The 23,555-nt window shown below is 39.4% G+C and overlaps 1 protein-coding gene across 1 annotated transcript in view; it reads right to left on the reverse strand.

The window, feature by feature from the left end:
* LOC134754584 (plexin domain-containing protein 2) overlaps positions 1-23,555 on the reverse strand; it is a 58,473-nt gene that overhangs the window by 25,622 nt on the left and 9,296 nt on the right. Inside the window, exons 2-5 of the mRNA XM_063690900.1 lie at positions 18,289-18,492; positions 5,856-5,975; positions 3,613-3,686; positions 1,342-1,470 (exon numbers count right to left, since the gene is read on the reverse strand). Of these exons, the coding sequence (XP_063546970.1) occupies positions 1,342-1,470; positions 3,613-3,686; positions 5,856-5,975; positions 18,289-18,492 (527 nt within the window). The remainder of the gene's footprint in view (positions 1-1,341; positions 1,471-3,612; positions 3,687-5,855; positions 5,976-18,288; positions 18,493-23,555) is intronic.

Genomic DNA, 23,555 nt, shown 5'->3' on the forward strand with positions numbered 1-23,555 from the left:
AACGGTACGTCTGTACACGCGGCATGCGTCATTGTGTGAGTAAGTTGCTTAAAAACAGTACTGAGCGGCCGGCAAACGGCCGTCAATCTGCTGTCGCGGGGCGAGGGCATTCGAGTCGGGGCGGGGCGGTGCGTGGCCCTTCTGTATGATAATACTATTACTTATTCTGTGCCTATTTCCCAATTAATAGATTCCCAACGAAAGACCTCTACCACCTAAGTGACTTACTAACAATGAGGAAGCTGTATGTACTGAGTCTAACAACGAGACTACATAAAACGTTACCATTTAACCCACAGCTGCTAAATCGTAGAAGAAAACATAATGTTGCCCCCATATCAACTACAAAATCTGTATTTGCTAAGAGACAATTTGGAGCGCAATCTGCATATGTGTACAATAAAATAAACAAAATACTAAATATATACAATTTACAACTATATAAATGTAAAAAAATATTAACCGAGTGGCTTAAAATACTTAAGTTTTCTTTCTGCTTTTGTTAAACTAAAAATTACTTGTTGCTACGGGGGAGCGGGGCTTCCTGATACAGGTATAATATACTTAAAAGGAAGTCCCAACCTACTACCTTGTAATGTAACATTTTATTAATGAAATAAAATATTTTCATTTTCATTTTTCATTTTCATTTTAGATTCGATATTTTAATTTACACGATTACAGGCTAAAAACGTGGATCACCTGATTTTACTAAATTAAAATTAAATTTGGTTATCCGCAGTGTACAAATGTACTGCATAATAGGGATGATAACATGATGCGCGAATTTATAAAATGTTATGTTTTTACCATAGCAGGGAATATTAGACTGCTGAAAATCACCAGATTGACCGCCGTTTGCCGACCGCTCAGTACTGTTTTTAAGCAACTTACATAATGACGCATGCCGCGTGTACAGACGTGCCGTTCATACATAGAAACGCAAGTGATTTTTGATGTATAGCGTGTCCGCCCTGTGACTTTTCTTCAAACCTATTTGTATGTTCTTTATATTCATGTTCACTACATATTCATGTAGAGTAGTAGAAAATAAAAACCGGCCAAGTGCGAGTCGGACTCGCGCACGAAGGGTTCCGTACCATTACGGAAAAAACAGCAAAAAAATCACGTTTGTTGTATGGGAGCCCCATTTAAATATTTATATTATTCTGTTTTTAGTATTTGTTGTTATAGCGGCAACAGAAATAAATCATCTGTGAAAATTTCAACTGTCTAGCTAGCACGGATCATGAGATACAGCCTGGTGACAGACAGACAGACGGACAGCGGAGTCTTAGTAATAGGGTCCCGTTTTTACCAGAAAAATATAAAAGTTCTTACCGTAGCCCGCCTATGCGAGTTGCTGAGCACAGCGTGTATGTCCGCCTTCGGTCTGGTGATGTTGTTCCAGTGCTCTTGGAAGAAGGTCACGTTGCCTATGAATGTGCTGTTGTAGAATATGTGATTGTCCTGAAAATATAGATTGGTATAGGTTTGTTTTGTAGACCGTATACAAAACAATTTTGTTACATGTACAACATGGTGGTCGAATTAAAAAAAAAATACTAGTTACTCGCCCCGGCTTCGCACGGGTTCACAAGTTATACACCTAAACCTTCCTCAAGAATCATTCTATCGATAGGTGAAAACCGCATTAAAATTCGTTCAGTAGTTTTTGAGTTTATCGCGAACATAGAACACACAAACAGATATCGCAGCGAACGGTAAGTCTAATGCTCAACGATTTTCAGCTAATATTGTAACCGGATTAACCGGAATTCTATTTTCAACTCCTTCTCTGCTTATAATACTAACAAAGATAGATATAACTCCGTAATAGATGGATACAGTCTAAGGAAAAAACGTGCCTCGAAAATGAAGAAAATTTGATTCTCATTCAGCGGGCGCTACTAGCTTTGGCCTACTGTCGTTTGGTGGCGTTGACGGTTTCGTTTGTTATTTAACAATTTTAACGCATATCAGTGAAAGAACATGGGTCAAAATCATAAAAATAATTAATGCAAATAAAAAAATTCATTTATCTATATTTAAATACATTTTATCGTATTTTTATAAATCTTCATTTTTAGTTTTAAGGTGTGTCGATAGATGGCAGTGAATTTACTGGGGTTACAAAATTTACTATGACAGTACCGCTCTAATATAAGTTACTCTATGATACTAGTTAGAAATTGTTGAGCAATACACTTTACCAAAGATAGATATAACTCCGTAATAGATGGATACAGTCTAAGGAAAAAACGTGCCTCGAAAATCAAGAAAATTTGATTCTCGTTCAGAGGGCGCTATTAGTTTTGGCCTACAGTCGTATAGATGGCGTTGACGGTTTCGTTTGTTATTTAACAATTTTAACGCATATCAGTGAAAGAACATGGGTCAAAATCATAAAAATAATTAATGCAAATAAAAAAAATCATTTTTCTATATTTAAATACATTCTATCGTATTTTTATAAATCTTCATTTTTAGTTTTAAACTGTGTCGACAGATGGCAGTGAATTTACTGGGGTTACAAAATTTACTATGACAGTACCGCTCTAGTATAAGTTACTCTATGCTTTACGTCAGTCGCGACACATGTGACATCTAGTGTCGAGTAGCAGTATTGATAGTTCCGGTACTTGACGGTAGATGCCGACTACGAAAATAATAATCGTTTTGGCAGGCGTGGCTCATTCCGCGGTTACGTCGCGTCGCTACAAGTACATGCGGCTCACATCAATTTTGGTGTCTAGGCATAGTAGTTGCCGCGCACCGCTACGGAACGGACGCCTGCTCGCGCTTGCGCCACCTAGCGGCTATATTTCGACGCGGTTTGTTAGAGAGTGAATCTTCTGTACCTATAGTACTATTATTTATTATATACCGGAACTTTATTTGCACTCCTTCTCTGCTTATACTATTAGTTAGAAATTGTTGAGCAATACACTTCGTCAGTCGCGACACATGTGACATCTGTCGGGTAGCAGTACTGATAGTTCCGCTACTTGACGGTAGATGTCGCCAAAGAAAATAATAGTAGTTTTAGTAACAAAACTGATGTATGGAGTGAGCACTCTCTCTTCTTCTTAATTCTCTGTTAATATGCTTGTTTACCCTTTGTACGCCTCTCCAGGCGGTTCTTACTCCGCGATTTCGTTGCGTCGCCACAAGTACCTGCGGCCGCCTCAATTTTGAGGTTTTGCAATATTTATTGCCGCACACCGCTATGGAACGGACGCCTGCACGCGCTTGCGCCGCCTTGCGCGTACTAGATACGTTTTGTTAGGAAGTGAATCTTCTGTACCTAATCCTATTATATGGGACATTTTCTATGAAAAGGGACCTTATTGTCGATGGCGCTTACGCCGCACAGCGTCGCGCGGCATTGTATTTATATCGGAGCATCGTTAATAATGGCGTAAGCGCCATCGAACATAAGGTCCCTTTTTATAGAAAATACCACATATATTCTCTGGCCTCGCCTATCGTGCGCGGCGCGCTATTGTGAACCTTGTCGCAATGCACGAAGGTCGATATTGGGTTGTAGCCGCGCGTCTTTCGAGGTTTTTTATACGTAAAGGTGCGTATTCTGTGCATTTGATTACTCACGTAAGTCAAATTGTTGATGTTCTTTTGCGCTTCAATGATGACTTCTTGCTGCTCGAAGTTGGTAGTCGTTATATCTGTAAAAAAAAATATTATTAGTACTTATTTTCAAAAAAGATAAAGATAGTTTATTATTGAAGTAGGCATATTACGATGAGCTTATGAACGTCAAATATAGCTACGCCGCTACGTGTTGGACAAACATAATAATAAGGGTTTTTAATCATACGATACGAGCAAAGCTTATCTTTGTGGCACTTAAAGTAACGCGCTTTACCGTTGGCACGTGTATAAATCAGTTATAAAATCCGAATCAGTATCCCACCCACGTGGCCTTGTCTGTCTCACCCCTAGTGTGTTTATGCTGTCTTCCAATTGTTACAACGCTGATGTTTGTTCAGCCGCAAAAGTGCAATGCTTCATCAATTAATTAATTCATAATTTCTCCATGCAATTTCGCAGCTCATTGTACAATAAACTACTTACTGTCGTCAGCCAGTATGGAGTCGCTCTCCCTGGGTACGGAGGTGTTCCCTTTGTAGATGCCAGATCCGTTGACGCCCAGCAGTGGGATCTGCACGGCTGCGGCGTCATAAATATGTATACAACGTTCACTCGCTCATAATTTCTCCATGCAATTTGGCAGCTCATTGTACATTAAAATTTAAACTCATTACTGTCGTCAGCCAGTATGGGGTCGCTCACTCTGGGTACGGAGGTGTTCCCTTTGTAGATGCCAGATCCGTTGACGCCCAGCAGTGGGATCTGCGCGGCTGCGGCGTCATAAATATGTATACAAGGTTCACTCGCTCATAATTTCTCCATGTAATTTCGCAGCTCATTGTACAATAAACTACCTATACTTACTGTCGTCAGCCAGTATGGAGTCGCTCTCCCTGGGTACGGAGGTGTTCCCTTTGTAGATGCCAGATCCGTTGACGCCCAGCAGTGGGATCTGCACGGCTGTGGCGTCATAAATATGTATACAACGTTCACTCGCTCATAATTTCTCCATGCAATTTGGCAGCTCATTGTACCTACTGCGGCGTCATAAATATGTATACAAGGTTCACTCGCTCATAATTTCTCCATGTAATTTCGCAGCTCATAGTACAATAAACTACTTACTGTCGTCAGCCAGTATGGAGTCGCTCTCTCTGGGTACGGAGGTGTTCCCTTTGTAGATGCCAGATCCGTTGACGCCCAGCAGTGGGATCTGCACCGCTGCGGCGTCATAAATATGTATACAACGTTCACTTGCTCATAATTTCTCCATGCAATTTGGCAGCTCACTGTACATTAAACTACTTGGGCTCGGTTGCATCAAATTGTTTGTCATCGTTAAAGAGTTCGCTTAATTTTGTTGTATGGAAAGTTTCATAGTAAACCGCCGCGGCGCGCCGGGCAGGGACCGGCCCGCTATCCCTTATCGGGGTTTTATAAGGGTATTGCATAAGGCTTAACTCACCATACCCTTTGCCAGACGAAACCCTTTGTTTTGGTTTTAAAAACCCTTATATAAAGCTACCACATTTGAGTGATCGGTAGCCCAAATACCCTTACAAAACCCTTATCATCCGCTCACCAACACCTTGCATATTGCTTATAAGGGTTAGCCTTATAAAGAGCTTCCCTTTTAGCATATAAGCGTGCTAATTTAAGTCGTCTACCTTGTTCATAAAGCACACATTACTTCGAATCCGAGCGATCGTCGGCGGCGACGGCGGCGTTCTTTGACTAGGCACGTATTTTCTTTCCTTTTCATACACTACCGTAGATATATACTAATCCTGTCTCTTTCACGCAAAGGGAAACCTTTATAAAAAGCGCTTAAAGATAAGGGTAACCCTTATTAAGGGCTAGCCTTATTTTTGGTTAGCATTTCGGTAAGGGTTAGTCAAAGGTAAGGGTATGAATGGGCTTGCAGTTCAAAAGGGAAAGTCTTTCAATGTGTTAGCCGTGTTTAAGTGTTGCCCATTGAAAGGGTTTTATCGCGGAAAGGGTTGTCCGGTCCCTGGCGCCGGGTGACGTTAATCAGTCTATCAAGTGCGGATGGTGCAACTGGCACTTACTGTCATCAGCCAGTCTGGAGTCGCTCTCTCTGGGTACGCGGCTGCGGCGTCATAAATATGTTTACAAGGTTCACTCGCTACACCGACGTGGTCTTGTCTGTCTCACCCCTAGTGTGTTTCTCGTCCGAATGTTTCATGGATGGGGTTATGTATATATGTACGTTATACACTTACTGTCGTCAGCCAGTATGGGGTCGCTCACTCTGGGTACGGAGGTGTTCCCTTTGTAGATGCCAGATCCGTTGACGCCCAGAAGTGGGATCTTGGTGACTGACACTGGAATCGTAGTGGTGGCTGGAATCATATACGAAAAAAAATGGAATAAATTTATTTATAACGATAGGAAACTTTTTGTACCAAGACAATGTAGGTGACTGTATAACGCTTTTTTTATGTATGATATAGGATAATCCGATATAATCCGTTTTCATAGTTTTATTTTATGATATAGGAGCCAAACGAACATATGAATCGCCTAATGGTAAGCCAATACCGTCGCCCATGGACACTTGCAACACCGGACGGGTTGCAAGTGCGTTATAGGCCTCTAAGATGGGAGTACGCTCTTTTCTTGACAGTTTGAAGGTCGTATAAGCCCGGAAATAACGCGAGCGGACTTTTCTTTCCACAGTTAAGCTGTGCGAGGCAGGAAGTTTCTGGAGAAACCAAGGGCCTGATACTCTTTGATAGAACAAGATAGTCATATTGCGATTCCTATAAGAGGAAAGAGAAAATAATGACAATACTTGTCCTTATCACCGACCGGGTGGCATCATAGGTAGGAGGCGATGGCGAAATACCGAAATTTATAAGAGTGAAAGAGAAAAAATTCTACGCTGCCAAAATTTTATATGAATATTCTTTTTCTTACCCCCGGTCACTCGGTGGCGCGTCTATAACTACTTGTATATACTATGTGTATGGGAGAAAACGGACAGTTGAGGATTGCCAACTAAATATGGAAATATCGTCGCGTAGAGCGATGGAGGAAGGAAGATTAATCCGAAAAATAGGTATGTTGACATGAATTGCGAATATATAAAATGTTATGTTTTTACCATAGCAGGGAATATTAGAATGCTGACAATTATGTTTTGATTGTTTTGTAAGTGTAAATATGCGTAATAAATAGATTAAAAATATTTAAAATAATGCCCAGCATCACGTGACTGCAAACGCAAATCGGAGCGCGTGACGTCACGGCGTGAGAAACACGCACAGACAAGTTGTCAAACCTGGTGGTCCTCTGGCACTGACAGTCGTTTGTTTATCACATCGTTACGTCATCCAGATCACGTGACAGCTTGGAGCGTTTTTGCTTGAAATTTAAACACTAAACTAATTAACGTCGAATTTGTATTAAAAATTAATGATAATTTTTTTTTTGCAATAATTACGTGTCTATAAAACGAAAACAGTTCTAAAAAATTGTCAATATCCCTATTCCTCGGAGCAGACTCGGAATATGGTTAGACATATCAAAGTAATTCTACACTCAACATTAAATAAATAGTAACGGTCAAAGTGGCCAAATATATCGCAACAAACCTTTGTTACCATAGAAATAAGGATGTTTTTTTTTATACCACGTCGGTGGTAATCAAGCATACGGCCCGCCTGATGGTAAGCAGTTACCGTAGCCTATGGACGCCTGCAACACCGGAGATATTACACGCGCGTTGCCGACCCTTTAAAAACCTGTACACTCATTTTTTGAAGAACCCCATACTGTAGCCCCTCGGGAAAATTCCACAGCCGAAGCGTACGCGGGAGGAAATTCCTGTTAAACCGCACAGTACGCGACCATTTAGGTGCTAGGGTGTGAGGATGAACACCCTGCCGATGGCGAGCGGTGCGGTGATAGAAAGCGGCCGTTGGCATCATGTCAAACAATTCTTCAGAGCACAGCCCATTGTACAAGCGGTAGAACAAGCATAAGGAGGCGAATTCTCTCCTTAGACTTAAAGGTTCAAAACCGCCGTGTTCCGATATATTTGGCCACTTTGACCGTCACTATCTATTTGGAGCTGACTGTATGGCAATTTACAGCAAGTAGCTTATTACAGTTATTATGAGCCAGATGTTATGGTCACGCCTTTCACAGAAACACTTGTTCACGAACAAACACAAAGGGGAAAATACAATAATAGGTCTTGGTATGATGACTATATTTTTCAGACTATGGGCACCGTATTCAACTTTTTACAGTGTCAAGGTTCTAAAGAAAATATAAATTAAAAAAAATCGCTATGCAATCATACATATAGATTATAATAATTAAAGCAGTGGCGTGGCTAAACTGAAATTGGCGTGCATATGCATGATTAAAATTAAGGCGGTTCCCTGAGCCAGAAGGCGAAAAATCTCATTATATGATCATGTTTTCCTAAGAGGCGTTGATATTCGTAGACGTGGAAAAAATATATGTAGTTCTTGACTATATTATCTTTAACAACATAGCTTCCGATACACGAATTATGAAACTTCGCTCGATACAATTAATTCCCAAAGTAACCTCTAACTCTGACTTTTAATCCTACTTTACTCGGTTATTTATTATGTGATACTATAAACAAAAAAAGAAGAAAAAACAATCTTAACATAAATAGTAATTTCATAGCTTTAGAATTTCGATATTGTAAGGTAACGTTTTTAAAATAAATAAAAACCGACAAAATTCGATCAAAATTGACACTTGGCGTGTATGTTCTTTCCCGTTCTTTCTTGCGAAATGATCAAAGACAGCGGCAAACCGATGGAACGGCCTTAAGCATATTTGGCATACTTTACCAAGGATTTCATCATCACTATCTTCAGTATATTATACCCAATTAACTGTCGGATTTGATAGCTCACCCAAAGAAAAGATAATATACCTAGAGATGAAAAGGGGGAGGGGAAAACTTTCATGCTGTTGTTTTTCCTTGATATAGTCTCACTACAGTTCTGTCTGCTTCTAAAAAGCCACAGAATAAGTAATAGTATTATCATACAGAACGGCCACGCACCGCCCCGCCCCGATTCGAATTACCTCGCCCCGCGACAGCAGATTGACGGCCGTTTGCCGGCCGCTCAGTACTGTTCTTAAGCAACTTACTCACACAATGACGCATACGTGTACAGACGTGCCGTTCACACATAGAAGCAGTGATATCTGATGTATAGCGTGTCCGCCCTGTGATAAAGCTCTGTGCTACGTCAGAACGGTAGATGTACCAAAGCTTGGTGGGCAACAATGAACCCGACTGTTTTTGGTATGTTGTCAGGCATTCACGTGTTTTTAATTTAGTCGCATTGCGTATTCTCTGTCCGTCACGCGCGCACGCATATGTCACTCTATTGGCACCGTGCGAAGTGCATGGTGGGGGTAAGTAAAGCGATCGCAGCGCATAAGGTGGTAAAAATAGGCAACTAACGGAAGTTAGCGTCTGTAACATTTCATACAGGTTATATGACTAGAAATGGAACTTTAATTTACGATTACACCTGATATAGTAAGAGACGAATACTCACTACACACTCGTTTTCAGCAAGTCTCGTTTAGTTTAGTCGAGAGTGTGGAGCGGGTTTAAGGCGTGACAAAGCATTAGAATATAAATATGTATGCTTCTTTGAAAGACAGGTAAAAATATGTACACTAAAACAATTTTGGAAACAACTAACGAATTCACGAAATAATTATTTACGATACAAATGCGGAAAGTAGGAAATACGCAACGAGTGGCGATAAATTAAAACACAAGCAAGGGGAAGGTTTTAAAACGACACGAGTTGCGAATTACCTATACGCACGTGTATCGTACAACGTTTCAATGGACATATGTGCCATTTTCAACCAAAAGGGTACTTATTGTCGCTTGTCAGTAAGGCGCTATTTCCATATGGCTTCAAATAGTAATCAACCTTATCGACAAGCGACAATGTGGTACCTTTTGGTTGAAAACGTCACATATGGCCCTTTAATCTTTCGACATAGGCACGAAATGTGTTCATTCCCGCACTAATGGGGAAAAGTAGCACCATATGTAATGTAAACAGTTTTTTGGATAATTGTTCTGCAGCTACTTTAATAAATAAGCCATATTTAAAACATCTAAAGGCTTTGAAACATCCAATCTGTTTCGAAATGCAAATGCACGTAATATTCGCGATGCGTCACGTACACATATACATATATAACGAGATAGTTCGCAATAGCACGAGTCATACTTAAGATATGTAAACAAAAGTACGGCAAATAACTTAAACATTACGCAAAGCATTATTAAATGTTAATTTGCGAGAGCGACAGAGAATGTGAGATTTAAAGGGGCCCACTGACTATCCGCCGGACGATATCGGCCTGTCAGTTGTTCGGAACTGTCCAATTTTTGTAACTGACAGGCCGATATCGTCCGGCAGACTGTTAGTCAATGCACCCCCTTTATCAATTCAATTCAATTATTTATTTCGAATCATTTTGATCCATATAGTTTTTTTTAAATACCACGTCGGTGGCAATCAAGCATACGGCCCGCCTGATGGTAAGCAGTTACCGTAGCCTATGGACACATTTACTAATAGTGTTAGTATGTACAGTCGCCATCAGATATATCGGAGCGGCCAAGGTGCTCATAAATATCTGAACACGCCTCTAAGCTCAAGGTGTTAGAGTGCGTGTTCAGATATTTTTGGGCACCACGGCCGCTCCGATATATCTGATGGCGACCGTACAACAAAACTTAAACTTACCTTACTTTATATTATTCTCTTTTAATTTATACAATCAATACAAAACAAAATCATAAATTCGAATGAAACTCCCGTCTGTTTAACGTTTGTCCGTCTGTTAGTGTTACCTCTTCAGCGACATTGTCAGGGACAAATACGAGTAGCATCTTATTAGGTTTTAATTTCGATTAACAAAGGTACATACATACATACGTCCATACATACATACATATAATCACGCCTATTTCCCGGAGGGGTAGGCAGAGACCACGGATTTCCACTTGCTACGATCCTGACATACCTCTTTCGCTTCCTTCACTTCCATAACATTCCTCATACACGCTCGCCGGTTTAGGGTGCTCTTGACCTGGCCTTTCTTCAGGATTTCCCCGATCTCATCAGAGAAAGTCCGCCGAGGTCTGCCCCTTCCAACTCCCGTTTCTACCTCTCCCTTATACACTCTCTTTGTTAGCCTTCTTTCACTCATTCTTTCCACATATCCAAACCATCTCAACATACCTTTCTCAATTTTTGTCACTACATCTTCGCTCAGTCCACAAAGTGTGGACTGAACAAAGGTAATTAGCTTCTAATTAAAACTTAAGACTGTTTCCTTAACCATATGTGCCATTCTCAATCATAAGTACTTATTGTCGGTTGTCAATAAGGCGCTATTTCCATATAGCTTCAATTGAAAATCAACCTTATTGACAAGCGACGATGTGGTACCTTTTGGTTGAACATGTCACATATTGACCGAATTGAATGATCCATTTAACTCGAGTAAAGTACATACAAACTAGCGTGCAACACAAATAATTACAATACCAGTTTCAAGGCTCCACGATAAATCCAAAACACACAGTGGATTCCCACACTTGTTTAAACATTCAGTTTTCAGAGAAACGATTTGAGACCTTGTATCATATAGTTATAAGCGCTAGAATTGTCTGAGGTATAAGACAAAACATCGGCACCTGACTTTGAATTAAGAAATGACCAATAACAGTTCTTATTACCCTTGCAATAAGTACTAAAGTAAGTCAATTAATATTAGTATTGGTTGTTAGTTGAACCGAACGATTGAATTTTGAAGCATAACTTCTTGAGGCGCGGGGTCTTCTGTCACAGGTATTTTATACTTACTAGAAGACTCCAACCTTTACAACTGTACCTTCTATTGTTAACAAATAAACATATTTAATATTGTCTTCGGTTACCGCGATAGTTACTCATGAAATAAAACTATGAAAACGGATTATATCGCGTATATTGAATTTATAATACATCCCGACGTTTCGAACCCTTTACAGCGTTCGTGGTCAACGGGTGACTGAGGAAAAATTACAAAGTGCAAAAATACCCACATACTAAAATAATGAACAATCATAGACTACAAACTTTAAGGCTGGTTGTACATGCAAAATCGGTTCATAAGGCTAGTTATACACTACAATTATTTTCAAGTAAAGATATATATATACGCGATAAAAACTACGCCGGCTCCAACCCTACACCACAACACAACATATTTAAATTTAAACATATTTAAACAAATTTAAATTTTAATTTTTTTTCATTTTTATTTTTAGGCGCGATTAGAGGGTAACTCGGATTTTTTTTCTAACGGAAGTAACGCTCAGTATAGTGACACATGCACAACAGGACACGTCAAAGTGCCAACATAGCGATAAACGTCATCGTCAAAGAAGTTTTACTTCAATCGCGCGTAAAGATTACACGCACACACTTTTTTTGTACGGAGTTTGTTTTTCGGTATTAACACTTATATGGAATTTTGAATGTTCAGAAATAAAGTTTTTTTTCTAACTAATCAAAAATAAATAAAAAACCGGCCAAGTGCGAGTCGGACTCGAGCACGAAGGGTTCCGTACCATTACACAAAAAACGGCAAAAAAAACTTACTTTCTAATCTTTCTATACATTTCGCTCGCACTAATATGCGAGTACGAGCGAGTTACGTAGAATAGTACATTTTATAACTAGTGTGAAAAGACATTTCACACGTGTTGTAAACGACGTTTTTTAATACAATTGCGAAAAAATAATAAATTAATATATCATTAGTAGAATCATACCACCAAACCAAACCAAAACCAAAAGTAGCTATACAGCCCGCGATACGCGAGCTGCCGCAGCCCGCGATACCTTCATACTCGTGCGCGCCCCGGCCGCGGCCGCCGCGGGCCCGGCGCGGGTTGGTCAACGACACGTCCTCATAACTCATGAGGCCCTGGTACCTGCTCCGCGCTAAATTACATTTTAACTGCGTTTCGAAAGTATAGTTTGGAACTAAAAAGTAAAAAGCACTAGTTAGAGAAATTGAGCTTCTCGCACGCTACGCAGCCACAAAAAGTACCACTTTTTGAGCAACTGTATTAAAAAGTAAGTTACGCACACGCTAGCGAATATGACAGTATCAAAGGTAGCCGTGAGAATCAGGTTTATTATTTTTAGGGTACCGTACCCAAAGGGTAAAAACGGGACCCTATTACTAAGACTCCTCTGTCCGACTGTTCTGTTCATTAGATATGAACCGTGATAGCTAGACAGTTGATATATTCACATATGATGTATTTCTGTTGCCGCTATAATTTTTAAACGCTCAAAAACGAGTTCTTCAAATCTCGATTCAACGGATTCGAGTTAATACCAACACTACTGTTAACTTATAGTAAATCTTATTACAAATACATTAGGTCTACATATCACTGCTTTAGTACATAACAAGCGACCCGCCCCAGCCTCGCACGGGTTAAACACGGGTTAAACATATACACCTAAACCTTCCTCAAGAATCACTCTATTGATAGGTGAAAACCGCGTGAAAATAAGTTCAGTAGTTTTCGAGTTTATCGCAAACATACATACACACAAACTGAGAGACGCGGCGGGGAACGGGGGAACTTTGTTTTATAAGGTGTGATTTCAGTAAGGACAAAATGACATGTTTCGAAGTACGCTAATTGGCACACATCACTTCGTCTTCAATAATAAACGGGTAAAGTTACTACATACGATTTCCTGTAAACGGCACGTACTTATAGCAATGGAATTTAACTGAAATTGAACTCTATCTCCTCGTTATAAAGCTTAAAAATTATTGACCACTCGTCTAAACAGCAACACTTAACTTTACTGTCCATAGGTGGACCTTATGTCTCTCTTAATAAGGTTTACGAACTGTCATAATCATCTATTCAATGCAACCATGGTATTTTACAAAGACGTTAAAAGTCTAATCAAGTACAGTCGCCATCAGATATATCGGAGCGGCCAAGGTGCTCACAAGTATCTGAGCACGCCTCTATTGTCAGGGCATTAGAGTGCTTGTTCAGATATTTGTGAACACCTTGGCCGCTCCGATATATCTGATGGCGACTGTACAAACATGGACCCTACTAGGGTGTAGCAGTTTACATTATAATTATTCTTACCCAGTAGGTAGTGGGCACAAAAGGCCAATTAAAAGTGTGGCCGATGGTACTCAAGGTACGAAAAAAGTGTTAATTATTTTTAATGTTATCAATATGTTAGGTAAATTGGTCTCTCAACCGCTGGAGAGACCAAGTCGAGAAATCGCACAAAACCGGGCGTGTTGGCGCTGGCACTTCGGGTCGCTGAGCCAGCGGAGTTAATTAGTTAGTTTCATATGTCAGGTAGAACTTGGGTGCTACATGCTACGGAATATATACCTATATATTAGCCGAACCGATTTTGCTATTTTGATAGTTTATTATGGTTCAGTATTTTTGTATGTGGGTAGTTTTGCACATTGTATTAGCTTTTCCTCGGTCACCCGTTGACCGCGAACGCTGTAAAGGATTCGAAACGTCGGGATGTATTATAAATTTAATATACGCGATATCATTCATATTCATAGCTTTACTTTCCTAACGTTTGTCCCGACTTATTGCCACGGCCCATTTAAGCCTGGGGTCCGTTAAGCAACTAATCCCGAAAACTGGCGTAGGCACTAGTTTTAACGAAAGCGATTGCCATGTGAACTTTCAACCCAGTGTAAATTAGGCCTTATTGGGATTAGTCCGGTTTCCTCACGATGTTTTCCTTCACCGAAAAGCGACTGGTAAATATCAAATGATATGTCGTACACAAGTACCGCAAAACTCACTGGTACGAGCCAGGGTTTGAACCCGCGACCTCCGGATTGAACGTCGCATCGCTAGGCCACCAGCGCTTCTTTACCGGTAATAAGTGATAATCAGAAATAAATATAAGTATCTTTTCATCACACTTGCTCGAAAAAGATATTATTTCATGCAGGTGTACTGAAGGACAAAGGTCTATATTGTTCCCGCGGGAGTTATGGATTCTGAATAACTCTCGAGTGAGTTATAGTTTTTTTTTAATTATGTGTATTGATTTATACGAGCCAAGTAGGTATAAATGAGTTTTACTTTGAAAATACTGATGATTATTATTTATTTTCTTTGTTTATGCTTACAAATATTTAATTTGATTCATTTAATAGCCGTTTCATATATTTTTACACAATTTTCAATTGTGGCTGAATGCCGATGGGTCTGTGCCTTTCTGCCTTCGATGCCTAAACTGCCAAAAAAATTCAAAATGGCGGACGAATGTTTGAAATGTCACCGTATTTAAGAATAATTTCGCTTAAAATTTAGTTCTTTTTTCGCAAGTGTGATGGAAAACATTGTGTGTTTCCGGGCGTGAGCATATTGTTACTCGAGTCTTTAATTCACACCAGCCTGCGTCTATCGTAAATATATAGACGTACAATATTTCATTCAACCCCCCACGTTGCACAATGTACTATTTTTTTGCAAGCAAACGGTTACGGATTAGAACGACCTACTTGTAGCGTGCAATGAAGTGTGGTATTTTCTATAAAAAGGGACCTTATTGTCGATGGCGCTTACGCCATTATAAACTATGCTCCGATATAAATACAATGCCGCGCGACGCTGTGCGGCGTAAGCGCCATCGACAATAAGGTTTTCATAAACATACCACTAAATTTAGTTGCGACATTTTGCGCAATGGCAATTGTTACGGTAACAATCTAACAATCGCCAGAAACGAGAAAAAGTATTTTCTTTTAAATATTCTTTACACTGAATTGCCGTATTTCTCCAAACATTATTTTATTTATTGGTATAACGGTATAAATCGGTGTAATTAGTAAATGGTATAATTAGTAATACATAAGTAACTACTTAAGTTTGGCTCTAAATTTGTATCGCATGCACTTGCTAGCTACGCGACGAAATCGCGGAGCAAAGATAGATATAACTCCGTAATAGATGGATACAGTCTAAGGAAAAAACGTGCCTCGAAAATCAAGAAAATTTGATACTCCTTCAGAGGGCGCTACTAGTTTTGGCCTACAGTCGTATAAATAGCGTTGACGGTTTCGTTTGTTATTTAACAATTTTAACGCATATCAGTGAAAGAACATGGGTCAAAATCATCAAAATAATTAATGCAAATAAAAAAAATCATTTATCTATATTTAACTAAATTTTATCGTATTTTTACAAATCTTCAATTTTAGTTTTAAAGTGTGTGGTGACAGATGGCAGTGAATTTACTGGGGTTACAAAATTTACTATGACAGTACCGCTCTAGTATAAGTTACTCTATGTCGCGGAGTGAGCCACGCCTGGCCCCTATTTCACCACGGTGACAGGTGCGACAATTGTCGACATCACTGTTACTGACGTCACAGGCCTCCATAGGCTACGGTAACCGCTTACCATCGGACGGGCGGTGTGCTTGTTTGCCACCAACATTTTATTTAAAGAAATAAGTACTTATTTTGCGATGCTAATGACAATTGTCACAAGAAACACGACAATCGTCACGAAATTCCGACACTGAACTCATTTCCTGTCAAGAATTACCTAAAAATCTTTTAAATCTTGTGACAATTGTCATCATCATCGTCATGAACTTATCTGTTTTTTGCCGGTATAATAGTTTTTTTAATAATACAATCATTGTGGCAAACAGGAATACGGCCCGTCCGATGGTAAGCGGTAACCGTAGCCCATGGAGGCCTGTGACGTCAGCAACAGTGATGTCGACAATTGTCGCACTAAATGAAATGTGACATTTTCAACCAAAATGTACCACATTGTCGCTTGTCAATAAGGTTGATTTTAAATTGAAGCTATATGGAAATAGCGCCTTATTGACAACCGACAATAAGTACCCTTTTGATAGAGAATGGCACAAATTTACACTAGGTGTTCAGCTGTTGTCCTATCACAACAATTTGTTATTTCAGTTCAAAAATACATAAATAATTAGTTCTCTATTAATTTACTGTAGTTGTATCAAAGATAGATATAACTCCGTAATAGATGGATACAGTCTAAGGAAAAAACGTGCCTCGAAAATCAAGAAAATTTGATTCTCGGTCAGAGGGCGCTACTAGTTTTGGCCTACTGTCGTATAGATGGCGTTGACGGTTTCGTTTGTTATTTAACAATTTTAACGCATATCAGTGAAAGAACATGGGTCAAAATCATAAAAATAATTAATGCAAATAAAAAAAAAAAATTTATCTTAGATATCAAAGATAGATATAACTCCGTAATAGATGGATACAGTCTAAGGAAAAAACGTGCCTCGAAAATCACGAAAATTTGATTCTCGATCAGATGGCGCCACTAGTTTTGGCCTACTCTCGTATAGAGGGCGTTGACTGTTTCGTTTGTTATTTATAATTTTAACACATACCAGTGAAAGAACATGGGTCAAAATCATATAAGTTAAAATAATTAATGCAAATAAAAAAAAACATATCCATATTTAAATACATTTTAACGTATTTTTATAAATCTTCATTTTTAGTTTTAAAGTATGTCGATAGATGGCAGTGAATTTACAGCGGTTACAAAATTTACTATGACAGTACCGCTGTATCTTATTATATCCTCATTGTCTATATTTAAATACATTTTATCGTATTTTTATAAATCTTCACTTTTAGTTTTAAAGTGTGTCGACAGATGGCAGTGAATTTACTGGGGTTACAAAATTTACTATGGCAGTACCGCTCTAGTATAAGTTACTCTATGGTTGTATTGAATGAATGTGCTCATTCTCGGACGGCTCATATATCATAGGGTTACAGGTTATCAAAGCAGATAACCTGTTGTCTACAAATATAATTACATTTATAAATAAACAATCGCGCCGTTTTCGAGCAAAAGGTAAAATACAATTTTTACGAGACTTTTTTATTATAACAATACCTCCTGCCTGCGATTTCTTCTGCGTGGAATGAGGATGATGACTGATAAAAACTAGCCCATGTCCTTCCTCGGGCCTCAAATTATCTTTTTTTATTGCAGTTATCTAACAAGAAATATTTTTTTCATTTCTCATGCTCTGAAAGAGGATCTTTGTTCTAAAAGGTGTGCAGAAAATGATACGTGTCTGCGCAAGAGCATTTTACGTTCGAAGTACGATTTTTTTTTTTTTTTACAATTTCCATTCTGATATTTGACTCTTCATTCCATAAATAATAACGATACCTTTGCCTAAATTGTTAACTGAAAGTACCCTTAACAAATACTATAAAAATGTATACTTGGTCATCGCACTTAAACTATCGTGAGACATATTTCAAAATGTCGCCAAAAGCGACTAAAAATAATAGTGAGTAAAAACCGTACTGATAAATATTTTATACTTGGTCATGTTTAAAAAAAACCATTTTATTTTCCTCATATTCGAAATGAAAAGTAGTGTTTCACTCGAGTGAAAGGCGTCATTTCACCCTCGGACTATAATAGTAATAGGCGTTCGAGCGCCAAAATACCTCGGCAGAAATGAGTGCCTTTCATCCCTTGGTTAACAATATACAATTATTTAAACTTACTTGTAGGAGCCGTGAGATTAGTAGTCCTATTGCTGTCCTCAGCCGTGGCGTTTGTCGGCGTCGGCGCGTCGGCGGTTTTCGGCGCGGTCGGCGCGGCCGGCGCCGGCTCCGGCGCGGCGGGCGGCGGTGGGGACGGCGCGTCCCGCTTTTGACGGTACGGTACGAAGTCTAGACCGTTCTCGTGGGTACTGTATTCCCATGTCGCTGAAAAAGGAAAGATTGTAAATTACTATGGAAATTTATGGCGCTAGTTGCACCTACCTAATTGAAGGCTCTTCAAGACGCAAAAAATGTAACGCTGCGTCTTACGTAGGCGAACACTCGCGAACGCGAAGCGAAGCGGCGCGGCGTTCGCGTTCGCAAGGAGATCGCCCACGTAGGACTTCTATAGGTATATTAGGTATCAAAGGATTGATTCACCCCGCTCCGCGCCGCGCCGCTTCGCGATAGCGTGTTGTTCGCCTACGTAGTACGCTGCGTAAGAGTAATTAAACCACTAACATCAAGTTTCTAGACTAGTATTTTTTTTATACAATTTTGGTGTTTTACGATCCTTTTGTGAAATTCTTATTATTAAGTTTGACATATCTATAATGATTCAATGTTTTTAAGAATAATAATAACTGCATCAATAAATTGCTCTGATATTTAGATTAAGGTAACACTTGTAAAACTTAACAATTTAAAAGTGCTTGTTGCTAGACCTATTTGAATAAAGAATATTTTGACTTTGACTTTGACTTTGTACTGTGGCTCTTTAAGATGCCTAAACTGATTCGCGTTTGCGTTACGTGTTTTATATGGGATTTTAAACAGCGCGCCAAGCGTGACGTTATGGTAACTCAAAATCCCATACAAAAATTGCGCTTAACGCAAACTTACACTAGGGGCACTGATCACTTTAACTGCAATTAGCTCTTCAAGAGTTAGCCGACCCCTCAAGAATTGGCGGAAGGCCTAGTTTTTAAGAATCTAACCTCAAGAAAAAACTTGGCCTTACAGACGATATAAACCAACGGATGTGATGACATACGGATCTGAGACGTGGGCGCTAACGATGGGTCTCATAAGAAGGCTCAAGGTCACGCAAAGAGCAATGGTTAAAAACGATTGTGAACGGTTTTTACTTTTAAAAAATTTCTCAGCTAAATACATTTCTATTTTCTATTCTACAATTATATTAAAAGCCCAGAGTATTTCACATAACATGTTCGCGGGTAACAATTACTAAGATCAATTGTACTACGCGCTCGAACGAAACAGATCCCAGTACGGTATCATTAATTGAGGACATACGACTGTCTAGTTCCGGCGCCATATTGAATGGTAATAATTGCCCCGCGTCGTCGATGGACATTCTACTCGTACAATTAGGTTTTAATACCACGACGGTGACAAACAAGCATACGGCCCGCCTGATGGTAAGCAGTCACCGTAGCCTATGGACGCCTGCAACACCAGAGATATTACATTTAGGTTGACACATGTTGAATAGTAATCTGGTTAAATTTGTGGCTTGGTGGTGGTAAAATTTGACCCAAACACACAGAATACATAGCTTAGGATATTACATAAGTTAAGGCACAGAATAAATAATAGTACTAAGTACAGAAGGTCCACTCGAACAAAACGCGTCTATTACGACAGATATGACAGCAAGGTGGCGCATGCGCGAGCTGCGTCCGTTCCTTAGCAATGTGCGGCAACGGAAACTACTATGGCTAGACAGTAGACACCAAAATTGGTGTGGGCCGCATGTACTTGTAGCGACGCGACGCAATCGCGCAGTGAGCCACGCCTGGTTAAGGTGAGAGAGACACTTTTTGTTGCTACAATAACACACAATAAAATACATTGGCATAAAAAAAGACACAAAGAAGACAAAATAATTAAACATAAAATAATAATAAATATTATTAATAGCCCGTTAAAGTGTCCCACTGCTGGGCAAAGGCCTCTCCCCTTGATCTTCACAACTCCCGCTCCCGCTGTTGTGCTTTTTCCGGCCAGTTACCGATGAAGGTGTCTTAGAGCTCGTTCCCACTATGTCGGATGTCGGAACGATTTTTAATCGGGTGTCGTAGCGGCAGAACATTTTATATGAAGCTAATATTCACACACGAACGACAACGATTTTGTGTCGGATCCGACATAAAATATCGTGTGTTTTGTCAGCCCTCCGTCCGGAAAAAAATCGTGTCGGCGGCGCTGTTCACATGATGTCGGATGTCGGACCGACCCCGCCCGCACCGCACCCCCTGTGCCGGCTGTGCCTCCCGCGCGTCAAATGAGAACCTCAAATGGCACCAGCTGCGGTCGTGGCCGACAGCCGACTAGTGTGAACAGAGGCACCGACACCCGATTAAAAATCGTCCCGACAGCCGACTAGTGTGAACAGAGGCGCCGACACCCGATTAAAAGTCATCCCGTATCCGACATAGTGGGAACGAGCTCTAAGTGGTCCCGCCATCTCCGTCTGGGTGGACGGCGTGTGGACTTGGTGGCTATACTAATAATAAAAAATTATACAATTTGCAATCGCTGTGTGCATTACAGCAAAGCTTAAGGCTACCCAGATCAGCGTTACGCTCCGCTATTTCAAGCAAAAGGACTAAGCCTTAAGGAGCCCACTGACTATCAGTCCGCCGGACGATGTCGGCCTGTCGGTTAGGACAAAAATTTGACAGTTCCGAACAACTGACAGGCCGATATCGTCCGGCGGACTGATAGTCAGTGGTCCCTTTACCACGACTGCCTTAGCAGTGTCACGCTGACATATTCGCTAACGTGTGCGTAACTTACTTTCTATACATCTCACTCGCACTAATACGCGAGTACGAGCGAGATGCATAGAAAGTAAGTTACGCACACGCTAGCGAATATGTCAGTGTCAAACTGGTGGTAGCCGTACTGGTGTTCTGCGGGAACCTAGAGATGAGATAAGAAGAACATAGTTCATTTATCTAGGGACAAAACAAACACGGACAATTAGCTCCATGCATGAATTTATTTTTATTTTTGGATTCATAATTTATATCGTTGGAACACCGGAAATGATAAAAATACTTTTGTAAACCTTAACATTATTTTATTAAAAAATATTTAAAATGTTGAAAATTTTTGAGCGGTTGAAACGCTCATAATTTTTGGCGCGAATTCGACAGAGCGTGATGACGTCACACGTTGGGCGGCCCAACTGACGTTTGCTACTAATGACACTAATCTGTCGAACGCGTGACGTCACGTGGCGTTTCGAGCGTTTCGCTCACTAGCTTTTCGCGGGCAAATCTTTGTACTTTTTATTTATAATTTTAAGTAATTAAATGGTAATTTAAAAACGGAAATGGATTTGTAACATGATATAACGGTAACAATCAATCAATCAATCAATCGTTTATTGATAACAAGCGTTACACGTCATTTAACATTTTCTGTTTAGCACACTTTACATACAATTATAAATATGTCATTATTCATGTAGAAATAGGATTACATTAGACTTATCCAGAACATCCGAACATCCGAATAAAACATATTTCGTTCAAATATAAACTTCATGCATGAGGCTAATTGGGTAGGTGACAATTTTTTTTAATTGTATCATCCGATCAGGTTTGTTTTGAGTATCAAATGTCTGTATGGGACCCATAGTCTTAAAGCAATACAAAAGTCACAAATGATGGTCAAAGTCTGGTACCCGCATTTTACTGCAGAACAAAATGGCAACACATCGTGACGTCACTGTGTCACTTTGCTTAGAAGCCGTTTCGATGTATGGAAAACAAGGAAATTGCGATTTTGTCGGTGAAATGTTGCGTTTATGTATATTGTTGCTATACAATATTTTTTTAAATAATATGTAAGGAATCGAATGGTACCGTTATTTTTTTCCTATTTGAAAGTTAAAAAAAAGTTTTCTTTCGAAACTGATGTCTTTTTTTATTATTCTCATATATTTTTCAAGTTTCCAAATTATTGTGATAAATTGCTCATTTTCTAACTATTTTAACTAGATAATTAACTATATAAAATTTAACATGTGTCAATTACCCTTTTAACTTAGTGTTCTTCTTGCCCCGTTGTTTGTCTAACCCCTTCTCACCTAAGAGATATTTCTCCAAACCACTAATTTTCTATACATGGGGGTCAAATTGGTAGATTTTAAGTTCCTCTATCATTGGCCTTTGCTAGACCCGTATTGAACCTCAATACTGTTTATCAAAACTTTGTTAAAAAAAATTCCTTTTATTTACCTAAATGTCGGGACTGTTTCCTGTAAATACTTGCGATAAAAACGTGATAATACTACTAAATATTGTAAATTGTAATATTACGATTATTAGGTACTTGATAGAAATTTAATCCGAGGTTATCCTAAAATATTTCGCTCGTAAAAATTGCGAATATATTGCGAGTAAATCTTTTCTTAGTCCAAAAACGTTAATGCGGATAAAAGCCCTCCCTTTTAAAAATCTAATTAAAATAAGTTTTTGGCAAAAAATACAAGCTTATATCGCTGACTGTACTTTTCTTTCCAGAAGCAACTAATACTCATCGAGACAATTCTAAAAACCCCAAACATAATTAGGTTTCGTTGTTTTATCACAGAGTTTCTATGGCCACCTGCTGTCTCCATCATCAGATCAGCATCACCCGAATTACATATGTATGCAAATTTTCATCCTCATCGGAAACCGGAAAGTGGGTCAAAAAGTTGCAAGATTTGACCCTTACATAGTTAATAAAAAGCTTGTAATAAGGTAAAAATGGTAATGAGCGGCCGGCAAACGGCCGTCGATCTGCTGTCGCGGGGCGAGGTCATTCGAGTCGGGGCGGGGCGGTGCGTGGCCGTTCTGTATGATCATTGTATTATAATACTATTACTTATTCTTTGCCTATAGTACGGCCAAGGAATTTAATTTCAGTACCATTTCGTATCTTGTCACAGTGAGAATAGTATGAGACCTAGCGACTATTGATTGTCACAGTGACAAAGTACTAAATGGTACGGAAAGTTACATTGAAATCGTTTTTTTTTGCTCTAGCTCCCCGCCTACATTGACATTCACACAAAGAAAACCACTTAATGGAAGATAATTGAATGTAATTACAAGTACCAAGTACATAGGGGGAAAAAACCGGCCAAGTGCGAGTCGGACGCAAAAAAACGGCAAAAAAATCACGTTTGTTGTATGGGAGCCACACTTAAATATAAATTTTATTCTGTTTTTAGTATTTGTTGTAATAGCGGCAACAGAAATACATCA

Source organism: Cydia strobilella, chromosome Z (genome assembly GCF_947568885.1).
Source record: "Cydia strobilella chromosome Z, ilCydStro3.1, whole genome shotgun sequence".
Taxonomy (NCBI): domain Eukaryota; kingdom Metazoa; phylum Arthropoda; class Insecta; order Lepidoptera; family Tortricidae; genus Cydia; species Cydia strobilella.